At 39.9% G+C, this 23,944-nt stretch overlaps 1 protein-coding gene across 2 annotated transcripts in view; it reads left to right on the top strand.

The window, feature by feature from the left end:
• Window positions 1-23,944, top strand: part of TOLLIP (toll interacting protein) — a 51,700-nt gene that overhangs the window by 5,389 nt on the left and 22,367 nt on the right. For both annotated transcript variants that reach the window (XM_032788764.2, XM_032788755.2), the window contains exons 2-5: window positions 13,739-13,888; window positions 15,922-16,104; window positions 19,599-19,751; window positions 21,716-21,806. In XM_032788764.2, coding sequence (XP_032644655.1) covers window positions 13,739-13,888; window positions 15,922-16,104; window positions 19,599-19,751; window positions 21,716-21,806 — 577 coding nt within the window. The remainder of the gene's footprint in view (window positions 1-13,738; window positions 13,889-15,921; window positions 16,105-19,598; window positions 19,752-21,715; window positions 21,807-23,944) is intronic.

The raw sequence follows: 23,944 nt of genomic DNA, 5'->3' as shown, positions 1-23,944 counted from the left end.
TCCAGTTCTGCGCACCACAGTTCAGGAAGGATGTGGTCAAATTGGAGAGAGTCCAGAGAAGAGCAACAAAAATGATTAAAGGTCTAGAAAACATGACCTGTGAGGGAAGACTGAAAAAATTGGGTTTGTTTCGTCTGGAAAAGAGAAGACTCAGAGGGGACATAACATTTTTCACGTACGTAAAAGGTTGTTACAAGGAGGAGGAAGAAAAATTGTTTTTCTTAACTTCTGAGGACAGGACAAGAAGCAATGGGCTTAAATTGCAGCAGGGGAGGTTTAGGTTGGACATAGCAAGTATTTTGCTCCCAGTCTTCTAAAATAACTCCCCATCCTCAACAGACTTCAGGAATATACCTTTTTCCAGATTTTGCCCAAGATGGGATTCCAGTTGACAGTGGCTGGGTGGGTCTGGTTCAAAGATCTATTTCTTTTCTCTTGAGCTATTCAACTGGTGTGACACTTTGAAGGTTAAAAATCCTGTTAACTCCTCTGCAGATGCATGCTCCATGTAATCCAGGAGTCATATGAAAAGGCATGTGAGCCTTAGAACTGTTTGCTGCTCTCGGTAGACATGCACCAAACTTTTTCAAGAGACATTTTATGTTCATTTCCCCCCAAAGTGCTGGTGGATGCCATGTACTCCATTGGAGTAACGCTCAAGCGTTTTAGACCTTGTTATGATCTGAGCTGTGGTTTTGTCTTTAACTGTGAGCATGTGCACATACACATTTAAGAAACTGTTTTATTTATCCTCCGATTTGGGAGCATGACGTATGGTCAACAAGGCATGAAGTATTTCAATTCAGTCTGATTAGTTGTACAGATTTTAAAGCTTGGCTGTTCTAAAAGCTCTAAACAGTTAGCTGGCCTCAACCTTAATTGTAGCAGAGCTATCTATTGTGCTACAGCTATAATACTTGACACTTCTCTAGCCTCTTTCATTTAACATTTCAAAATTCTTTGCGAACGTAAACTAAGACTTCCAACATCCTTAGTAGATAATATATTTTATTTATTCCTGCTGTAACTATCATATTGTTTAGAAACTAAGGTATAAAGCTTGCACAACTTATAACAGAATTCAGATCGAATTCAGTCACTATCAGTAACCTTGACACAATACTGCCTTCATGACATGCTTGGAACTTGTAGGTTAAATCTTTCCTGTTTGAAATTTGAGTCTTACAGAATACAAATATTTATAGAGAACATTCAAGCACTTGGTTTTCGGATGCTTGGCAAATATTTATTTTATGTTGAATATCTGTATGCTACCTTTTTCTTAAACAAACAAACAAAACTCAAAACTAAAACAGACTGAGCCTGAGAGAAGCTGCAAGGCAAGCATTTATTTTCCTACACCACCGTTAGTCATACTGCACCACTCTTTGCCTTGGAACTTTGTTTTTCTCCTCTTACTAAAATACCGAAGTGAGGCCCTATCTTTTCCATGTCAAGAGACCTTGTTACAAAAGTCACTGCCCTGACATGGTTAAAATGCTTTAGTCTTGTAGGTGTGTCAGGGTCTCTTTCCCACTTTGAACTTTAGCGTCCAGAAAGTGGGGACCTGCATGTCCCTTCTAAGCTTAATTCCTAGCTCAGATCTGATAATGCTGCCACCAACCAAAATATAGTGTTTGGTACACTTTCTGTTCCCCAAAAACCTTCCCTGGGGAACCCTGAGATATACCCTGATCCAAACTCCTTGGATTCTAAAACAGAGAGGAAATAACCTTCCCCCCCCTTTCTCTCCCCCTCCCAGATTCTCCCTGAGAGAGAGAGACACTGATCCCAACTCCTTGGATCCTAAATCAGAGGAATTAAGCTTTTCCTCCACCTTCTTTCCTTTTCCCCCACCAATTCCTGGTGAGTTCAGACTCAGTCCCCTTGGGTCTTACACAAGGACAAAATCAATCAGGTTCTTAAAAAGAAAAGCTTTTAATTAAAGAAAGAAAAAGTAAAAATTATCTCTGTAAAATCAAGATGGAAAAATGTTTACAGGGTCTCAGCTGTACCTAGACCAGAGGGACTCCCCCTCCCAGCCTAAGTATAAGTTACAGCAAACAGAGGTGAAATATCCTTCCAGCAAAATACACATTTGCAAATAAAGAAAACAAACAGAAAGCGAATTAGATTTCTATCTATTACTTACTATCTTGAACCTGAGAGACTGTTTCAGTAAGATTGGAGAAATCTGGTTGCATGTCTGGCTTCTCTTAATTCCAAGAGAGAACAACGAACAGAACAAACAGCACAAAACAAAGACTTCCTTCCATCAAGATTTGAAAGAATCTTGTCTCCCAATTGGTCCTTTGGTCAGGTGTCAGCCAGGTTCACTGAGCTTGTTAACCCTTTACAGGTAAAAGAGACATTAACCCTTAACTATCTGTTTATGACAAGGTGTAAATGCGCTGCTGAATTATGTTATGACTTTAGATATCAGAATAACTTGATTTTCCTTAATGGTTGCAACAACAATCATTTTGGGGTATATTAACTGTATCACACTTATCAGAAGCTTTTTGAAGTCTATTTTTAAAGGCTTTGATGGAAAAGAGAAAGAGGTCAGTGGTCTCTACAGAGGCCAATATATTCTGAACTCTAGTTACTAATAAGTAAATCTTTCTTTCTCTAAACTATGTGTTTAAATCTCAACCATAGTGTTGAAATAACTATGGTTTGAAAGTCTGTCCATTAAAAGAAGGATCCTGCATGATGAATAAACAGTTTATCGAATTAGGTGAAATGGGTCTGAGCAGATTGCTGAATCCACACAGTTTTGAGTGGGCTTGTTGAGCCCCGGGGACAAGGTTCTTATGTGAATAATTAGAAGGCTGTTTTCTCCAACTGTGGCAACATTTTAAAGGTACAATAATTCTTTTCATTTATGTAGCATAGGCCTCAAATAGGAAACTCCCAAAGTACATTGCAGATTTTTGGACCCAATTTTCAAGGTTGAGTGCCCAAATCCCCGATTTTGCTACTTAAAAGGATATCCAAATGGGCATTTAAGGTATCCAAGTTTCAGAATTGACTTCTCAATACATATTAGTTGCTTCACCTACCATTCTTTGTCTGTAGCCAACTCTGAAATGGAAATATGCCATAAATTTTTCAGCCAGCAATACTACATATTCTTAGTGGAAAAAAATCATATCCAATTGAAATATGAAGGTATCTTCAGTTATTAGAATATAAATATTCAGGCATTTGGTTGATTCATTAAAATAAATTTTGAAGTGCAAGAAAATCCAAATCAATTAATGACCTTTACTAATACCATTTTTCAGACAGACAAATTCACTCTACTGTTCAGCTCAATTTTATAAAAATAAACTAAAGTTTGTAAGATGTAGTACTTCTTAAATGAATCTCGCTACATATGAATTTTCTTTGCTCAGTATTTTTCAATCTAGAAATGAAAAACTGTAGGTGTTTACAATTTGAAAGCTTTTCCAGTTCCTCTCAACTTCTGTCACTATTCTCTGGCTTGTACTCCATGTTGTGCATCCTGTTTGCGAACTAGTTTCAAAGCACAACATGGACTTCACTCCATCTGTGTATTTTCATTGTGGGAAACAAACACTCTGCAAATGATTGTTGGTTCAAAAGACTAACTTTTGTATTAACCCCAACAAATTGGGATGGATACAGACAATGTGCAAGTCAGTGTCAAGCGGACAACAGAGAGGATTTTGTGGTCAGCAGCTTGCTGGTGAAACATGGAGTGGGCTGGGTGTTACAGCATCTCTTAAACAGTATAGTTTAAAAGACAAAATCCAAAACATCTTGATTTTTTTTACAAATGGAAGGAGTAAGACTTAAAAATGGAGATTATGGGGTCTCTGTTTCGGTAACTTCACAGGTGAGGGTTTACAGGGGTACGTATCACGTTTCCCCCTCTTGTGTCCTAGGAGCCGGAGGTGGGGACAGAGGCTTCACGTTTCCCAGCCTCCCCACACAGTGGGGACAGGGGAAGCCCACTTCTGGCCAGGGCTTCCCAGCATATAGCAGGAACAGCTGATCCAAGAGGGCAGTGGGGATTTCCTGTCCAAACTAGAAGGGCAGCACCAGCAAAGGTCTTTGTTTTCAGGGCTTGGTCTTGGTTCTGGATTTGCATGGAGTAGGAGAGGAAAAAGATACAGTAAATTTCTAGGTATTTTCAAGCCTACCTACACTACTCTTCTAAAGCACATAAGTAACCTTAATTGTGCCTTGTAACTGTTGGGGGGCATTGGGGGATGGCAAGAAAATCAACAGTGTTTTTTAATCAGTTTAATCTAATTTAGGACCTCAAACAGTAAAATGACTAAGTCTCATCATGATATAGCATGGTGTTACTACAAGGCACCCTTAAGGATGTTTGATGTGCTAACGTCTTCATTTCTCTACCTTAACATGTTAAGGTAAAACTTGAAACAAATCTGAATTCTGAGTCCTCTAGGTTTGTAATGTCTGGCTTGGGGATCATTTCAATATTTCTATACTGTATTATTTTACTGACACTTTTTCTCTCAAGTATAAATCTTTTTTAATATAACTTTTTGTCTAGGAATTAATATTAGTCCTTTCAAATGACTGTTCCACCTGCTCTCTATTATTAATTGTTTGTATCACTGTAGCACCCAGAGCCATTCCTCAGGACTGGGGAATTTACTATGCCAAGTTCTGTACAAACAGGTAATGAGGGCTCGTTCTGTAGTTAAATATTTTGCCAATATACATATATCAGTCCAATATAGTATTCTATCAAAACTCTCCTAGTGAAGATGCAGTTTATACTAACAGATAGGTGCTTTTGGTGGTATAGGTTGTCTTTCTTCGCTAGCTAAACAAGCTATACTGACAAAAGCACTCTTATACTGAGTCTACACTAGGGCTTTTGTCAGCAAAGAAATGTTACAAAAAATCTCACACACGCCTGACTTTTCTGTAGAGGCAGAAGTTCCTGATCTGGCCTAAAACAGTCCTTACTGCAAATTGAGAACAGGTGCACCCTAGCACTTAGGGCAGTTTTTCTACAGTAGCCGGAATGTTTTAAGGTTATAGGTTTTCAGTTTCTTTGGTAGCTTGTTCTGGTTGCTAAGAAATCTTTAAAATAAATAAAAAATTCTAGCTTGATGAGCTGGCACTGAGGGGAACTGTCATGTTACATAGAGACTAATCTGAATTGTGGTGAAAGATTTTTCAGTTCATTCCCTCTAGCATTGATGCCTTTTGAATGGAATCTGTTTATATTAACCTCACTTTAAAACCAAAGAGCTAGCTTGAGCTAATGATTTATAAGTTCCATTGTTCCCTGTTGCATAGTGATAGGAGAGATTTTTTTGGACTGTACAGCTGGGTTTTTTCAAAGGTAGTGGTCTCTATTCTAGTTCATAACACAAGAAATAGGAGTCTCCAAATGAAATTAATAGGTAGCAGATTTAAAACAAACAAAAGGAAGAATTTTTTCACACAACACATAGTCAACCTGTGGAATTCCTTGCCAGAGGATGTTGTGAAGGCCAAGACCATAGCAGGATTCAGAAAAGAACTAAAGTTAATGGAGGATAGGTCCATCAATGGCTAGTAGGATGGATGGGGGTGGTGTTCCTAGCCTCTGTTTGCCAGAAGCTGGGAATGGGTGACCGGGGATGGATCACTTGATGATTACCTGTTCTGTTCATTCTCTTTGGTGCATCTGGCATTGGCCACTGTTGGAAGACAGGATACTGGGCTAGATGGACATTTGGTCTCACCCAGTATGGCTGTTCTTATGTTTTATATTGAAAGCTGGACTGAGAGGTGAATAATGAGAATAGATTTTACATTGGTGTTCGAGCATTAAGAATATTTGTTTGTTCCATGTCTGAATAGTAAATATGATGGCTTATTGCTCACTTACCTGCAGTGACAGAGTTCTGTGGCACCTTATAGACTAACAGACTTATTGGAGCATAAGCTTTCATGGATGAATCTGTCTGACAAAGTGAGTATTCACCCACGAAAGCTTAGGCTCCATTACGTCCCTTAGTCTATAAGGTGCCACAGGACTCTGTCAGTTTTCACAGATCCAGACTAATATGGCTACCCGTCTGATACTTACCTGCAGTGTACATCTAGTTTTCTAAAATCAGGCCAATGCAATAAAAGTAGACTTATACATAGGGTAAGGCAAATCTCTTAAAGGAACTGTAATCATATTTGTTCTGTACTAGTAGCTTTACTATCACAGCCCTATATATTTCAGTAGGGCTAGTTGGAGCCATTGTTAGGGCTTGCTGACCAGGAAAGATGACTGGCAAGCCATTTGACGCTAGTGGTAGTATTGTAGGAAAGAGTCGGGGTGCATGGGACAGAGTGGTATGGATTCAGTTCCCTCTAACGTTGCTGCGTAGACATTCTTTAAGCACAAGGTTAGTGGGACTTGAGTCAGCTGACCCATGTCAGGGAACCCTGGGCATGAGCATCTGCATTGCATTTGAAGCCTAGATTAAGGATTTTCTGACCCATGCTCAAACCTAGCGTTCTGACATCCACACTGCAGTACACAAACCTGAGTCCAAGTAATTCTATCCCCACGTTCCTAGCGCCACCAACTCCTCAGTGTCCAAACTAGCCCTATGACTGTGTTGCACTGTGGGAAAACTCTCCGGCCCACCCCGTTTCCTAACTGTGACAGTGCCATTGATGGAACTTGGGTGCCCATAAAGAGCGCAAGTACATAAGATGCATAATTAGCTCTTTTGGTGGCTATTTCAGTAGAATGACTACAATTTGAGAAGGCTTTATACTGCCTGTTTTTTATATAAATTCACCAATTGCCAGAAAAATAATTTAATCTGCAGGTTTTTTTTGTGAGTCTAAAGATTTGCAGTATTATCAGAATCCACTGGGCTATCTAATGTTGAAAGTTTCTGTATCCAGCCAAAGATGTTGCAGTTGTATGACTTCTGCAGTTTAAGAGATAACAGATCAAAATTGTTGAAAATACAGCAGCTGTATGCCCACCAGTAGTCAAGTGCACTGTGCATGTGTGTGAGAGAGGGTTTGAGTCAGGCAAAAGTGGGATGTTATCAATTTTATCTGTATGTGTTGTCTCTTTAGATACTGTAAGTGGCTGTGGGGTGGTGGTGGAGTTGCCTTGTGGTTGGGGTTGTGGGAGGCTTGTCTTGTGGCAGAGGGGAGCCTTTTTGCATTTCAGAGGTGGTAACCATAGCCCCAGAGAGGGTAGAGGGGGCTCAGGAACAAGGAACAGAGAGTGGAGTGGGACTAAGTGATTGCCCTGCAGGGAAGGGGAGTGGCTGAACTCCCAACTCGGCATGGCTGGGAGAGGAATGACCCCCAACATCCTGGCAGCCGAGAACTTCGTCCTGCCAGTCAGCTTTGCTCCCTGTTGTGGGCAAACTCTACACAGCAGCAAGGAGGAGCTGGAGCTGCAGAAAGCTACAGGAAGTTATTTGGCTTGGCTCCCACTCACTGTTGTGATGGTGCATGCAGCCCCAGGGAGGGCAGGAGGCACCAGAGAGTGCAGAGCGACCAAGTGCCTTCCCTAAAGGGTGTGGGAGCAGCTATACTGAGCCAGGAGCTCTGCTGCTCCCCCTTCCTGAAGGGCAGGCTCTCTGAAAGCATGTTTGCAGACCAGTGTTCAGACAATGGGTTAACAGTGATCTGAGCAGCTCCTGTTTGCAAAGGGAGGAGTGGCTTCCCTTAGCAGCAGAGTGCAATAAACTGCAACACAGATTGTCAGCATAGAGAGGACTAAGGAATTTGCTGTAAGATACTTCCAGAGAACTTCTGGAATCTGAGTGCACACAGTAAAGCAGTAGTTCTTAGATCCTAGTCCCAGCTTAACATGGTCTTGGACCCTCCAAGACTAATACAGCTAAAGTGTTTGGAGGTTCCGGAACATGCTTAAGGAGAAGAAAATTGGCTGGTGGGGGTGTGACCAGTGTCCAAGGGGAGCCAACTGAGGTCACTCAATTAGGGTGAACTGCAAAGAATGGGGCAGACAATCCCCAAAGCTGGTGAATATTCCAATACTTAAATTTACTAAAGCAGCACAAAAGAGCGTCTTCTTATTATACCTTACTGGTTACCCAGAAGCCAACAGCACAGTTCCCTTAAAAATAACAATGAGAAGTCCTTGTGGCTCCTTAGAGACTAACACTCCTTGTTGTTTTTGCTGATACAGACTAACACAGCTACCCTCTGAAACCAGTTCTCTTAAAGTAACCCAGCCTCAGGTCTCCACCTAGACATCTAAGTCAAATAGGAGGAGGATTACAGAAAATCTTATTCGTTATAGAAAAAAAAATCTACCAATCCTAGAAGATTGGACACGTTACCTCCCAGGTTAATGAATATTCTATATCTTACCCAAATACACGCTTACAGCCAATTTTTATTAAACTAAAATTTATTTAAAAAAGAGAGAGAATTGGTTAAAAGCTCAGTGTGTGTGTGTATGTATATGTATATATATGAGCACAATTCTTGAGGTTCAGTTTTGTAACAGAAATGGTGAGCTTTGTAGATGCAAAGACTTCTTTCAGAAATAATTCATAGGTTGTAGTCCAATGTTTATATAGAGGGTGATCCAGTCAGGACTGGGATGTCAGTTCTTATGGCTTAGGCTTAGGCTTCCCTGCATGAAGCCTCAAGCACATCTGAGATAACAGGATCAGGACCCAAGCCATTTTTTATACAGTTTCAGGCCTACTTTGACAACTCAGAATCCTTAGGTGAGCAAAAGGCAGTCATGGGGACCTTGAAGTGGACCCATTTTCTAAGCATCCCTAGTGATTATCCATACAGATTAAGATAAGGCAGTTGCCTGTTTTTCCACCATTCACAGATGATTTGCTATACATTTCAAAGAGATGAATACAGTGATACACTGTTTACAGTTCATTTAAATGTTAAGATGGCCTTTTGATCTCTGAATTAACAGAATACAGCATAGACAGGGATTGTTTGATGACATTGTTGACCTCTACGAGTACATATGTAAATACACAAACATCTCCCCCATGTCTTGAAGGGTTGAATTTGAGTAATTTATCCTATGGGATGCTTAACCCTTTCTGGTCATGCATCACAGGGGGACTGCTAGGAATGGAAGGTCTGGACAATGTGGAAAGTTTATTCTACATCAACAAACATCTTTCTTGGAGACTGTAAACTTGCTATTTTGTTTTGTAGTGGGATTGAATTAAGTCTTCTCGATACCAGGAGGTGAATAATCCTGTCTGAGCTATAAGTTGGTTGTTTTTGTGAATGGGGGTGATTTTTTTTCATGGTGGTTTTTTTTTGCAACTCACCTTTCAGCTGGAAAGGATTGAGTTGATGTTAGCTTGTGTTTTTTTTTTTTTTTTAGAATACTGATTATGTTCTCTTTTGAACAATGATTTTGATTTCAGATTTTCTGTTTCACCCTTCTAGGAGGGTTTTCACTGCATTTATTTTCAGCCAGCTAAAATATTGTCTGTTTGGCATTGGACAGAGAGAATCCCAGAGACAATAATTTATCACCTTTTTCTTGGGGCCCACTCTTAGAAACACAGGGGCTCTAACTCTTCATGAAAGCATTTGGACTATTGCTTCCATTGCAGGGTCCAAAATAATAGCTTCCTGGTACAGAGCAGGTAGGAAGCTCTCCTCATCACTTAGAGACCACTAAGGGTATGTCTATACTGTAAGCATCACAAGCTTCAGCACTGGTTTCACAAGCCTGCCTGGAGATCATGGGTGCATACTCAATTGCCAGCCCACAATTGTGCAGAAGTCGACAATGCTTTGTCTCTGTGCTATTCTTAGTGTATTAGCTAGATTAAGGCTAGTGTGGATATGCCTACTTGAACTGTAGATTGCAGCTTAGATGTACCCTTAGGGGCATTTGACAAACTTAATAGTGAAATGCCTCCTTAGACTGTACAAGGTCATTGAATGCAGTGATGAAGTTATTTCTTTGCAAATCATCTTTAAAAACAATGGTCATGGCACAGATACCTCAAAATATCTCTTCCTTCTGAACCCTGTTTTTCTATACTCCTTTACATATATACTTGAGTGTCATATTTACCACCAACGATAACTCTGGAATATCGTTTGCATCAAGTGGGAAGATCACTGCACTAATTACAGCATCCTCCCTGAAGACAATGTCACCAGCATTGAAACAATGATTCTCATGCACCGACTCTGTTGGGTTGGACATTGTGTGGATGCCAGACTCTTGCCTCCAAAAAAAAGTTCTCTACTCTCAGCTCGCCACTGTGAGATCTCTGACCATGGGTTAGAGGAAACACACTTTCATTGCATCTTCGTAGTATCTTAAGAAAACTGATGTGGTTCCAGGATTGGACTCCTGAGTCATCTCACTACCCATATGTAAATCCATAATAGAGATCATCCTTAAATCGAGGGATTACATATAAAATGTTTTTATTCCTAAAAGATAATAGGGCTGTGTAAAGGTGTGGTCACGACCTGAGCAACCCCTTTTGACCTGGCATGACACTACAGGTGTGTCCCACCTATAACTTCTTCAAGTGGAGCAGCAATAGATTGCAATTGAACAGCCCAGGGACAAGAAGAAGCAGATACATAGCATCCGGTTAGTGGGTATCTTTTTAATAAAGCTTCAGCCCAAGAATCATTGTAACAGTCATTTTATCAGGCCTCAGGTATAGAGTTCTATACTGACAGTCCACACCTAAGTCTCTGAATCAGGTTAGACTAGTATCCAGATACCTCGGGAGCAGCTGCCGCCCACTGCTTCTCTTCCTTGTTCTGCTTCCTGTTACTGTTATTCCTAGGCTGCAGCTGTAGGCTCTAGCCTGTTTTTTAAGGGTTAGTACCTTCCCCATGCGCACATACAGGGGCTGTTATAGTTCATGGTTAAGGCTATTATTGTGTCACGGAATCCATGACTTCCATTGACCTCCATGACGTTTTCTGCCCTGGAGCTAGAGCTCCCAGCCAGTCCTGCCCCTGCAGCTGCCAGCCCCAACCCTGGTGGGGGGACCCTGCAGCTGCCCAACCACAGGGAGGGGTTGGCGGACATAGGACTCTGTGCCTGGGCAGCTGCAGGGTCCCCCTGCCTGCCAAGGCTGGACAGTTGTGAGGAGTCCCCATTGCCTGCCGGCTGGGCAGCTGGTGGACCCCTCAGAGCTCTCCTGCCACTGCAGGGGGCAGGGGATCCCCCAGAGATGCCCTGATGCAGTGGGGACAAGGAGACCCTATAGCTCCCACATCCGCAGCAGTGAGGAACTGGGGATCTCCAGCAGTAGTGGATGCTGAACCTGCATACCCCTTTTGTCAGGGATAGTTTTATGAAAGTCAGGGACAGGTCATGGACTTCTGTGAATTTTTGTTTATTGCATGTGACCTGTCCATGATTTTTGCTAAAAATATTTGTGACAAACTTCACCTCATTCATGATGCTTTACAAATTCTACATTTGATGTAGGCTCTTGGTACTAGAAAGACTGACTCTGGAACTAGGATGTGAACTTTCATATTGTTGTGTAATAGTCAAATAGCAATTACATAAATGTTTAAAAGGTATTATCTACTTACGTTGAAGCTGACTAAACAAGTATTTGAAGTACACCATTTTTCTTTGCATATTTCAGGACTGATTCAGCCAGGAAGTAACTCACTTCTGGGCCTTAAAAGATCTGAATTAATTCACAGAAACTAAATATTCAAAGCTTCTACAATACAAGACACAGGGCAGTTTTTCCGTTAGTTTTGAGTTTGGGCCTGGCGCAAAACAATGTTGATTGTATTGGGTTTATTAATTGAAACAAACTGTCCATGCTCACATTTTATCAACGAACACTGGCAATTGAGATGTCTTTAGGAGACATTCTTAACTTAAATTGGCAATATGTGGATGGACATTCAGGTAGTCTTCTTTATCCCTAGGTTTATCAATACATTTCAAACCTGGCCTGCTGCACCTACTGTTGCTGAGATCCTAACAGTCTTCTTTAGGAGTGTTGGCTCTTGCCAAATTACTTTTCATAGTATCTGCAAGGTATAGCAGCTATATCTTAAGAAAGCTTGTAATTCTCAAACTGTAGCTTAAAGATGTTCTAATATTCTACAATAAGATGTTGTAGATAAGCATTTGCAAGAATAACAATGTTGCTCATTTTTGTGGGATACTTCTGAGTGTCACCATTGTCAGGATCTGTAATGTTCTGTAGAAAATGGAGCAATGTGTATATAATGTTTTAAAATAGATTCAGGGTCTTTTATTTCATATTATAAATATACAAACATTTTGTCTTTGTAGATTGATAGAGGCTGTTTTACCCATTTCTATTCACTTTTTAAGTTGCTCCATTTGCTTAGTGGGCTAATTCACACAAGTAGGATAATGTAACACTTTAGTCAAGAGTCTGTTAATGTGTTTAACTTGATCCTTATATTCTGAGTGTTTGTTTATAATTTTGGTAAAACTTTCTCTAAGCTAAAACTTGATTAAAAATGAACCCCCCCCCCCTTCAATCCCAAAATTAAAGCCAATGCTTAATAACTTAGCCTGGTATAACTGTCACTCAGGGGTGTCCAGTATAGGTCTGTGGTCTCTTGCTGTCCTCTGATTCTTTCCCCTTTATAATACAAGCATGCTCTATAGTCTCTTTCATCTTAAAATCCACCACTGACCCCACTTGTCTTTTCAACTATGATCCCTTCGACTACTTCCCCTTCTCTCTTTCATCTCTAAGGTCAATGAACATACTGTACGATTACTGTTTGGAGTTCATCTCTTCCAGTTTCATCCTAACCCCTTTCCCATCTGACTTCTGCCCTGTGCGTGTCTCGGACACTGTCCTAGCTAAAGCACAGAAGCAGCTCAATTCTCATCCTCCTTGATGAGTCATCCATCTTTGACAGTCGACCGTGGACTACTTGAAGTCTTGTCTCCTTTTGGCTTCTGTGAATCTGTAATCTGGTTCTTCTCCTGCTAATTGCTACTCCACTGTGTGTCCTTTGAAAGATCCTCCTCATCTTCCCTTCCACCAGCTTTCTGTGGGGTACCACGGGGCTTTGTTCTTTGTCCTCTTCTCTTTTGTACATCTTATCTCTGGGTAATCTCATCCACAAACTAAATATCCACAAAACTACCTCATTATCAATCTTTAAATCTCACCTCAAACATCTCCTTTGCCAAGATGGCTACAAAAAAACTTGGCAATGAGTAAGGCTGATGATTTGCAGACACCACTGCTTATCATGCTGACCAGTATTGTCTTATTTCCTTGTACTTCCCCCATCTGTCTGTATCCATTGGTTCTCTCATCTCTTATTTAGATTGTAGTCATATTGGGGTAGACACTATTTTTTTTGTTCTGAGTTTGTGCAGCAGCTAATACAATGGTGTCCTAGTCTATGACTTAGGGAATACTGTTTGTATTACTGTAGCACCTATCTTTCATGCTTAATTTAAAAGCAAACTTTTAAAATGTGTGATGTGATTTAAATAAAAATATTACACGCACCCTTCATAACTCAGCACTGTTGTCCAAAGACCTGCATAATAATGCCATTATAAGTTTCTCTTAACCATAGCTCATGTAAACTTACCACTTTGTTCATGCCACCAAACTTAGAATAAAATCATGCTGGAGTGACTTGGTGGGCATTTCTTTAAGTTTTCCTTCCTCCATTTCTTGTTAGAAAACCTTTTTTATTAGTGGAAATGAGCTATAAATTAGAATCTGATTTGTTTGTTCTACAGGTGTATATTGGTGAGCTTCCTCAGGATTTCCTACGTATCACCCCAACACAGCAGCAGCAGCAGATCCAATTGGATGCACAGGCAGCTCAACAGTTACAGTATGGAGGACCGATGGGCACAGTAGGCAGACTCAGCATCACTGTAGTACAGGTATGATTTGTTGCTCTCTTCTAATACATTTGTTAATCTGCTACATTTTCCAACAGTGGCCCCGTGAGATCTGGTGCTGAAATTGAAGTTGCTACACTAATTGGATAACTTAGTTTCTAGCTAAGTGGCTCTGTGTAGTGATCTCTCATTATAAAATGTGACCTGCCCACAATCCCTTGCAGTGTTTACATACTAAATTGCACAGCATTGACAGTAATGCACAGTACTACTGTTTTCCTATTTAAAATTTGTCATCAGTATTTACTGTTTTGGCCACGTACAGTAATTAAGAGGACATGTGCTTCAGTCATTGGGTTACTAAACCATCAAGAGCAACAGCTTCCGTAACATCTTTTGTTAAAATAACTTTTGGGCAGAAGGTTTTTTTCATCAGTGTGTAAAATAAGATACTGGATGACTGCAACCGCAGCTTATAATATTCGTCCTCTTTTAGTGCAGTTGGGGTGGAACTAGATGTCCTGTTGAAATCCCTTCCAGCCCTACATGTCTGATCCTATTTTTATTTATATATAATCAGTATATTACCTCTCCCATTCTTATTATATTGTTTTTAATGTCAAAGTGAGAAGTTTTGGTGTTTCTGGGAAATTCCCTGGATAACTGCTGTATCATCTTAGCCTACTAAACTTTTGCATTCTCTTCATTCAACAGTTCTCTTGCCATCTAGAGTTGGTTAAGTAAGCTCTTCTTCTTTTGGGGTGGGGATATTTGGAAACTAGGCTCCTGGTATAACTTGATTTAAGAAATAACAGTTTTCTTCTGGCTAATAAATTATGATAAAAGACTATATTGGAGAAGTAGATGTGAGCTAAGTTGTGCATGGCTTTGAAAGTGATGGGAGAGTCCTTATGTTTGATACAGAAGATTAAAGGGAGCCGTTTAAGGAATTTCAGAAGAGTCTGGGTACATTCTAACTGATAGACAAGGTAAATGATTTTTGGTACAGCTTTTTGAACAGGCTGAAGTGAGGTAAGGCAAGGGCCAAAGAGGCCAGAGATGATGAGGTACAAGAAGTTTGGACTACCACCAGACAAAACATTGACATCATTAGAATCTTAAAATATTTTGCTGCTTCACAGAGCATAATCTTCTGTGCACATCATTCAGTTAAGATGTAGTGTGATATATTTTGCTAATTAGTTCCCTTGTTACTTGTAAGAATATTGTAAGTCCCAAGACTTGCATCTTCTAGTCAGCCTTTCATTGCCTCCATTCCAGACACTGTCCGTATTTTTGTATACACATTTGTATACAAATTATAAAAATTCCAAAGGGGAATGACTTAACAGTAAACTTTTTCTCATTTTTCAGTTTACACCATAGTGTAAACATTGTGGCTTGAGCTCTGAAGCCTAAGGGTGGGACACTTTATCCCCCCTACCTTCAGCCCTGGTGGATGCAAGGCTCTGGGACTCCAACTCGTGCCCTCCCCAGACATGTGTGATTAACATGTTAAAAAAATTAATGCATTAATTTTGTTTTCAGTTAATCGCAGGTGTTAACAGCAATTGACAATCATAAAATATAGCCTTTATGCTAAATTTGGTGCTTTTTGCTAACCCCATTTATTTAGGCAGTTGTATAACTTATCCTAGAATCATAGCATCAGAGAAACATAGGACTGGAAGTGACGTGGAGGTCAAGTCCAGTCCAACCCACTACACTAAGGCAGGACCAAGTAAACATAGACTGACTGTGACTGGTGTTTGTCCAGCCTGTTCCTAAAAACCTCCTATGATGGGGATGTCACAGCCTCCCGTGGAAAGCCTATTCCAGAGCTAAAAGATGTTTTTTCCCCCTAATATATAACCTAACCGAGCCTTGCTCTACCCCTGAGGATTGCTTTTTTTATATGAGCCTCTGCCCACATCATAGGTGGACTCATTCAATATCCACTTTCTATAATGACTTCTTCTAAACTAATATTGTTTCACTCGTAAGAATTAATAAAGAAAATGGCAGACTTAATTTTTTTTTATTTTCTTCTTTCTTCATTTTTGGTTTCTTCCCAGGCAAAACTGGCAAAGAACTATGGTATGACCCGCATGGATCCATACTGTCGGGTACGGCTTGGCTATGCTGTGTATGAAACTCCTACAGCGCATAATGGAGCCAAAAACCCACGATGGAACAAAGTTATTCAGTGCACTGTTCCCCCGGGTGTGGACTCCTTCTATCTTGAGATATTTGATGAGGTTAGATTTGTATTTTTGCTTTGCTGGTTGGGGTTGGACCTTACGAAGCTGTGCTGAGGTGACATAGCTCAGTGATGTATACCAGCACCTGGAATGTGGTGGTGGCTTTTTTGGTGGGTGTATCACACTTGCACATATTTCTTTTCAACCACAGCAGGTAGAGGCACTGTCTTTAATGAGAGCTGAGATTCTGATGTAATTAAATTTAGTTCTGGAGGGATGACGTAGGGGTTGTGAGACAGTTATGTTAGCCTTCAAGTCAAGTGATTTGTGAATACTCTAATGCTAAACTACAGTGCAGTATGTGAGGAGCATTCTTATATTTTGCACTTAATATTAAAAATAGACTGCTCATGGTGTTCTTTGGGAGATAATGTTGCAAGACTTTTCAGATCAGATTATAGCTTGAATCCAAGATGTAAGAGTTTTGGTGACAGTAAATCAGTTGAATGTAGAATAATCTTTGTAGACAAATTTGAATTAAAAAATGATTCCATTACGGGGTTCCAGTGACTAAAATTCATCGTACATGATTACACTTTTCTGAGCAAACTATCAAGAAGCACAACCTTCTGTTCTGGTATCCTGGATTCCTCTGTCAGGGTTCAAGACTTGACATGGTACTTAAATAATGCTTATTCTTGTGGATGATCACCTGCCCACAGACAAGGAAGTACATCCGTACTCAACTTATTGGATCTCTGTGACACTTGAAGTTGTTGATGACCAAATTACTCCTGTCCTGATCTCAAGAAGCTGCAGAGCCAAACAGGAATGCAGTGGAATGGCTTAGGTGCTTCCTCCTTGGACTGAATCCAGAGGATTATTGGTGGGCATTTGATCATCTCCAGGACTTTCCATCTGCAGAATTTAATAAGGCTTAATTCTCTCCCCTCACATTATTCAACATCAATACAAAATCATTAGGAGAGCTCTCATTTACACCAAATATAAATAGGTCCATTTCTCAATACATAAGTGAAATTGGCTCACTACAAATCAGCTGTCTTAATCTGGAACCCAGACAAGACTAAGGTGGTGCTGGTGGGAAGCATGTTGAAGAACTTGCTTCATTTTGTAGCATGAGCCACTATCAAGGGCATTTTTCCTTCAGAATAAGTTGGATGCCTAGATAACCACAGACAAATAACTGGTGACCCTATAGGACTCAGACCTGACTGTGGTGGTCTGTGCATTCGTGACTTCCTGCCTTGATTACTGAAATTTGTTAAATGTAGAAATGAAACCACATTCCCTTAAAAAGCTTCATCTGGTTTCAGAAAAATGCAGTAGCCCATCTACTTAACAAAACTGTTCACTATGAACATGTGCTTCGCTATCTGTGCCAACAGCCTCTTGAATTAAAAAAAAAACAACATTAATTTTTATGGAAGATGTATTCCTTTGGAACAATGACTCTGTGGTGAATATGTGGAAGCTTGTGATAGCAGCAGACAGAACTTTCACAGAAACTGGACCTGTGGAACTCACTTCCACAAAAGAAATGACCAAGATCCTCACTAATAATTTGACAACTACTCACAAACCTCAGTTTTGCCTAGCTCACCCTCAGTTTCTCCACACAGGCCCATGCATGTGCACACAAGAGAATCCCTGCAAACTAATCAAGGTTTCTCTCTTACATTCTAGGAATGAAAAATACGTATTTTCTATCTTTAGATACTTGGTAGGTGCTCACGTATTGTTGTATTAGAAATCATAAAAGATATGGATGTATGGTGAGTGGATAGGGATGATTGCAAATGAATCAAAGCATATGCTTCCTCAAAAAGGAGCCAGTGTTGGTAGGCTCTCTAACTTTTTGTATTACTTATACATTCTCTGCCCTCACACCAACGTTTTTCTGCAGCTCTACCAGTAGTAGAAAGTGGTAATGAAAAATTCTACTCTAGCAAATTTATCTAGTGCTGGTTTTAGTAAATATGTTTTGGCTTAGAGAATCCTAAAACTCAGATATGGACATACCTGTTAGACTAGATAACCAATCTTACTGCCATAGTGTGATTGCTCCTTACAGTATGTCTTTCAATGCTTTTGTCCAGTTTTGGGTTAAATGTGTCAAGCAATTGGACTTTCACTGCTTCCGGTTTGGAAGCTTAATTTTGTCCTCTCTCCAAAGAAAATTGATGTGAACAGTCAAGGCATTCAAAAATAAAACTGGTTTTGCTGGGGGTGGATTTGGAGGCTCCACTTCAGGACTCCAACTGTAGGGAACAATTTTCTGTGCAACAGAGTTGGGAGTTTCCCAGGAAAAACTAGTTGAAGACGGTGCAGGTAAATACCAGCTTAAACCCAGTTTAAACCTGGAAATTGGGAAAAATAATTGCACCAGTGTCCTATGGTTGCTGAACTTGCAGAACAAATCTTTTCAAACTGGATACATCCATTCAAAAGTTAGGAATAGGGTCAGTCTATCCACTACATCAAAGTTAGTCTGCTGCTGCCAAATGCTGCATGGCCAAATGGCCCTGGATTGGTAGTCTGCAACTCTGCATGCTTCTGATTGTTTAATGCTTCAAGCCTACATCGCTGCCTTGTTGTTTTCTATATGGAAATGTTTTTGACTCTTGTTTATATAATATTGAAAACTGAAATGAATCATGACTTGTATAACTTCCTTGAGAAAATACCAAACCAAAATATATACATACATTCTGATGTTCTATATTATGACTATATTAGTATTATGCCCACTGCAGTTTACTTTTTATTTGTACAGCCCTAAATAATCTATAAATGTATTGCCTTATGTAACCACAACTTGAATGTGTAACTAAAACTAAGTGTAATGTGGTGTGTATTAACAAAAAATAAAAATAGGAAATGCCTTAAACTGGGACAGACTGTTTTTTTGCTGGGGCTGTAAAAACATCTGTGATAAATGCCAGGTTATCCTTGCAGTCTGAAGTGCAAAATAACTTTTCCCTCAAGCTGGTTTCCAGTTTTACGTAGTTTGGATCCTTTAGTGAGCTAAGATAGTGAGGATAAATGAGTGGCTAGTAGTTCAAAGTAGCAGTAGTGCAACTAGAAGCATTCAGATCAATCAGCATTTGAGAACCTACAATATATATTACTTTGGAGCTGCTGGCAGTACAGTCCATACTGATGCTAATGTTGCATTTCTTTAGCATATTCCATCTGTGAATATGAAAGTAATAAACTGTCTCTGGCTTCCCTGTTGCAACTCCTCATGCTGAAAAGCCATAGTCTCTCTTTTTTAAAAAGATACTTAGCTGTATCCTTGCTGGAATACAGTCTTCAGTAGGGGAAAATCTTTGCAGGGAATATTGGCTGAACAGCCTAGTGTTTAATTTCTGCTGTCAAAGTTGTGTTGCAAAGGATGGCTTAAAACTGAAATGGGTAAAATGTGACACTGAGACTTGAGTTCAAAGAACGTTAATCAGAAATCATGTTCAGGGATTTTTTTTCCTGTGAGTTTGATTAGAAATATTTTATTTCTGAATGCCCTTCAGCGAGCCTTCTCAATGGATGACCGCATCGCCTGGACACACATTACCATTCCCGAGTCTCTGAAACAAGGAAAGGTGGAGGATGAGTGGTATAGCCTGAGTGGAAGACAGGGTGATGACAAAGAAGGAATGATTAACCTGGTTATGTCGTATGCGGTAAGCCAAATGCGTTTTTGCCCTCAGGATATGGAAGGTGGCTTTCTTAGGGACAGGAACAGAGGAGAAGCCTGATATAATAGAACAGCTGAGTAAAACCATCTTTTGTCATGTTGATTTTATATTGTTAAAGCCTATTGATGTAAGTGAACCTAATATTTTAACTGTTCTATCAATAAACACTGCCATTCTGCTCCATGAAATAGCTGGATGTTGCACTTGCTGTATAGCACAGAGGTTCTCAAACTGGAGGTCGGGACCCCTCAGGGTCATGAGGTCATTACATGGGGGGAGGTGAGCTGTCAGCCTTCACCCCAAGCCGTGCTTGCCTCTAGCATTTATAATGGTGTTAAATATATTAAAAAGGGGGTTTCATTTATTGTGGGGGGGGGGGGGTCACACTTGTGATGTGAAACGGGTCACCAGTAAAAAAAGTTTGAGACCCCCTGGGATAGCATGTTATCCTAAAAGGTGGGCACACCATGAGTTGAAAGGAGAAAAGTGGTATCCAGATTCTTTGAGGCTCTTCATGTTTCCTGATTTTTCAAAAGACATGTCCTCCATGCTGTTCTATCTACAGCTGAAGTTTAGTTTTTCTAACTGTGAAGCTGTTGCTGCTTGTATAACGATATAACCCTTCACCCCCTACAAGCTTTCTAAGTAATCTGAATAGTAGTATTCCTGATTGTTTGAGTAGGCTTAACTAATCCTTCTCCACTTTGATCACCATCAAAGTATTTTGAGTGCTCCTGTAATGACTAGTTTTAATCATTTAGGTTGAAGGCACAGACAGCTCAAAATTCACAATGAACTTTTACTTTCACGTGGAAGACTGTAGGTTTTCTATTAAACAAGCACAAGAGTAGAGACAGATGTTCCAGATCAGATTAATGTTCAACTGGAGACTTACAAATTTCATAACATCAAAAGTCATACAAGGCTAAGAATAGGTTAAAAGGACCTTTTGCGAGAGGAAGATGCTGGGAAATCTTTGGGTTGGAAAAATTAGATGACTTTTGGTCCAGAAGGCACTCTTCGGATGGGGAGGACTTTACCACTTGTACTTGCAGTGAGTAGTTGAACTACTCTTAAATACTACTTAATGGGGAGTAAGGATGGGAGAAATTAACCAAGAAGCCCTCTGCAAACTCAGGACCAACTTGATCCTGGGTTTGACTTGTTCAAAATCTTGGGATCCAAATTATTTTTATTGATCATGACAAAGATTCCACCATTTTTACCAACAGTTTAGATCACTAAAGGTAGGTATTGAACGATTTAAGCAGTGCCTGCAAAAATTGCCAATTAAAAAAGAAAAAATAACTGAACAAGATCAGAGAGCTCAAAGAGCCTTGGACATCATTAACCTTTAAAACACTATGCTAGATGCAGTACACTCCCTTGTGGACATGGATAATATGATTTTTATCTTTGATCAGTGAGAGTATTAGTATTAATGGAAGTTGTATGGTATCTAAATTGAGACTGATTTAAACCAAATATTCATTCTTTGGCTCATCTAAATTAATCCAGTTGCACTCACTTGATTTTGAGAAATTACTTCCCTTTTAAATAGTAATGGATTAAAACTCTTTATATAGAACTTACTTCATTGTAAAAATTTGTGAAATGAAGCAGAATTCATGAACGTATATGAGAATTTTGGAAAGTCAGATTATTTCCCACTTCTTACTAATGAATACCTCATTTTTATCTGGGAATTGTGACAAAAAGCTAGCTTAATTTGACATGGCTTCATGGGTGTTAGATTCATTCCTTCAATGGCAATTCATTTTGAGTACTCACTGATTTCCTGAAAAGTGATATTCATGTCTATTATTCCCACCAAACTGTTAGCTGTACTAGTCAGTGTAAGGTGACTAGCAAGACTTGAAGGTTTTACTCAAATGCATTGTCAACTTTAGTTGTTTAACTGTTTTTTCTGTCATCCTTTTGGTATCAAGTCCATACCAGCTGCCATGATGATGCAGCCACAGCCAGTGGTCCTGATGCCCACAGTATACCAGCAAGGAGTTGGATATGTACCTATTGCAGGTATGTTTTCCATCCTTCCTTAAGGGTTTTGGAAAATTATTTTGATGGTCTGAAGGAATAATATTCTCTTGTGTTCGGTGTAGGAGGACATTAGCAGTATCTGTTCTATAGTCCTTTCTCAACTGTGTAATGTTGAGGGGTGAGGGGCAAGGCATGAGAGCAACCAAACCTAAACAGGGAGTCAGTCAGCTTTTAGTCTACGTGATTTACATTGCATTAACTAAAGATGTGATTTATAAACTGGGCTAATTAAATCAGTGCAAAAAGCTTATTTAAGTTTAAACCAAGACTAGTCTACACATGAGTTATTCCAAAATAAGGTAGGATATGAATTTAAAGCAGAATAGCTATAGCAGAATAATTTCATCCATAGGCAAGCTCTAAATAGATTAGAAATCTGTTTTAAGTTAAAATGAAATACAATTGTCAGAATATTGTGTATAAGCAATACTACTTGGTTGTGTGGACAAGGCCTTAGGCTGGCACAGTGGAAGATCCCATCTTCGCATGTCAAACGAGCTGTCAGTACCATAGGCAAGATTCAGACTGAGAGGCTAAAAAGTGGTGGTGTGCTACAAAGTCCCAGAGTAGCAGGCTGTTCCTGCAGTGACATAATTAATACTATTGTTGAAGTCATCCATTAAAGCTTCAGATTTAGTGCCTTTGAAATGAATTGGGGCAGTTCACACCTCTCTCATTGCTCTTATTTGTCTGTGCATACTCATTCAGGTAGTGCTTGCATCAGTTCAGTTTCATTTATAATGCTTAGTTTAAATTCTGCAGAAATTCAGAGGCTGCCAGAGAAATATTAAGATAGTATGCTGGCTACTACCAGCTCAAATGGATCCCTTACCTGAACCCATCAGAGACTGGGAGCATCATGGAAATCACTTGCAGTGGGGGTTAAAGAAGTGCTCTCTATTCCAAATTCTCATTCTAGAGTATGGCCAAGGGGACTAGGAAGGTGCAATGGGGAATTCTCAAGGCACTATGATGCGAGGGAGGAATCTTCCCCAGAGGTCACACAGGAACAGCAGAGCAGCTCTGCAACTTGGGAATCTTGCCACAGGACTCAAGTAGTTTCCTTTGTATTTGTGCTCATCCTCCAAAGAGGATTGGTCAGTGGATCTATATGGCAGCAGATCAATTGGACCCCAACTTCCTTCTGCACAGTGGTGCACAGGAAGCTTCCATGGAGCTGGGATCTGTTACTCAGGGAGTCCTAACATCTGTAGACTCTCCAAATCCTCATTTGTGTCGCAGAACTGCACCACTTCTACTCTGTTGGCAGAGTCTTCTGTGCTCACAGAGGGACAGAATCTACCCATGAGTGCACTTCTTTGCAATAGCAAGCATGCAGAAGAAAGTTATTTAAAATGGCAGCCCAGAATACACGAGTAGCTGAAGAGTAACTTTTTCTTCAGAGAGTTTAGCATAGAGTTTCTCTGCTGAAATTCACTGCACTATTATACACAACTGGGACAAAGAGAGAGCCTATATTCTGAAGCAGAGGCCCTTTATTTTTGTAAAAAAAAAAAAAAAAAGTAGTAAAAATCAATTATAGACGGTGGAATTGCCTTTCAAACTTCGGAAGCAGCACTGAAGTATTTAATAGGCTTTTTGTGATATTTTGTTTCTCACATGACATATGGTGTTTAAAAGTTTCATTCTGATATGATATGGGCATGGATTCAGGTGTAGTAGCTGACTGTAATATTAATGTCAGTTTGTGTACATCAAAGGGAAAGACTGAATTTAGTGTGGGTTTTTAGGTTTAAGGTTAATTAATGCATTCAAGTCCATGTGAATAAGTGACAGAATGGATAGGGCATGATCACAGCACCAAGGGTTGAACCCAAATCTGATTCCAAACTCATTTATTAGAATTAATATGAAGCTTAAATTCCATCAGGAATCTGGGTTACCTGGCATATGGAAGCAAATTTACCCCACAGTAGTAATGTGTACAAGACCGTTGAGATAAGTGCACATACAAAGATTGAGATATTAAACAGTGAATGTACTAGAGGTTTGTCACACTTCGTTGCTTCTGTAGTCCTAGTGCATTTCACCCTACAGGGACTCTGGTCTTCGTCCGCTTCCCCCTTATTAAGGAATCCCCTTGCAACACAGTTCCC

Source organism: Chelonoidis abingdonii, chromosome 4, assembly GCF_003597395.2.
Source record: "Chelonoidis abingdonii isolate Lonesome George chromosome 4, CheloAbing_2.0, whole genome shotgun sequence".
NCBI lineage: Eukaryota > Metazoa > Chordata > Testudines > Testudinidae > Chelonoidis > Chelonoidis abingdonii.
The sequence above is the reverse complement of the archived record's forward strand: the minus strand, read 5'-3'. Positions and strand labels throughout refer to the sequence as shown.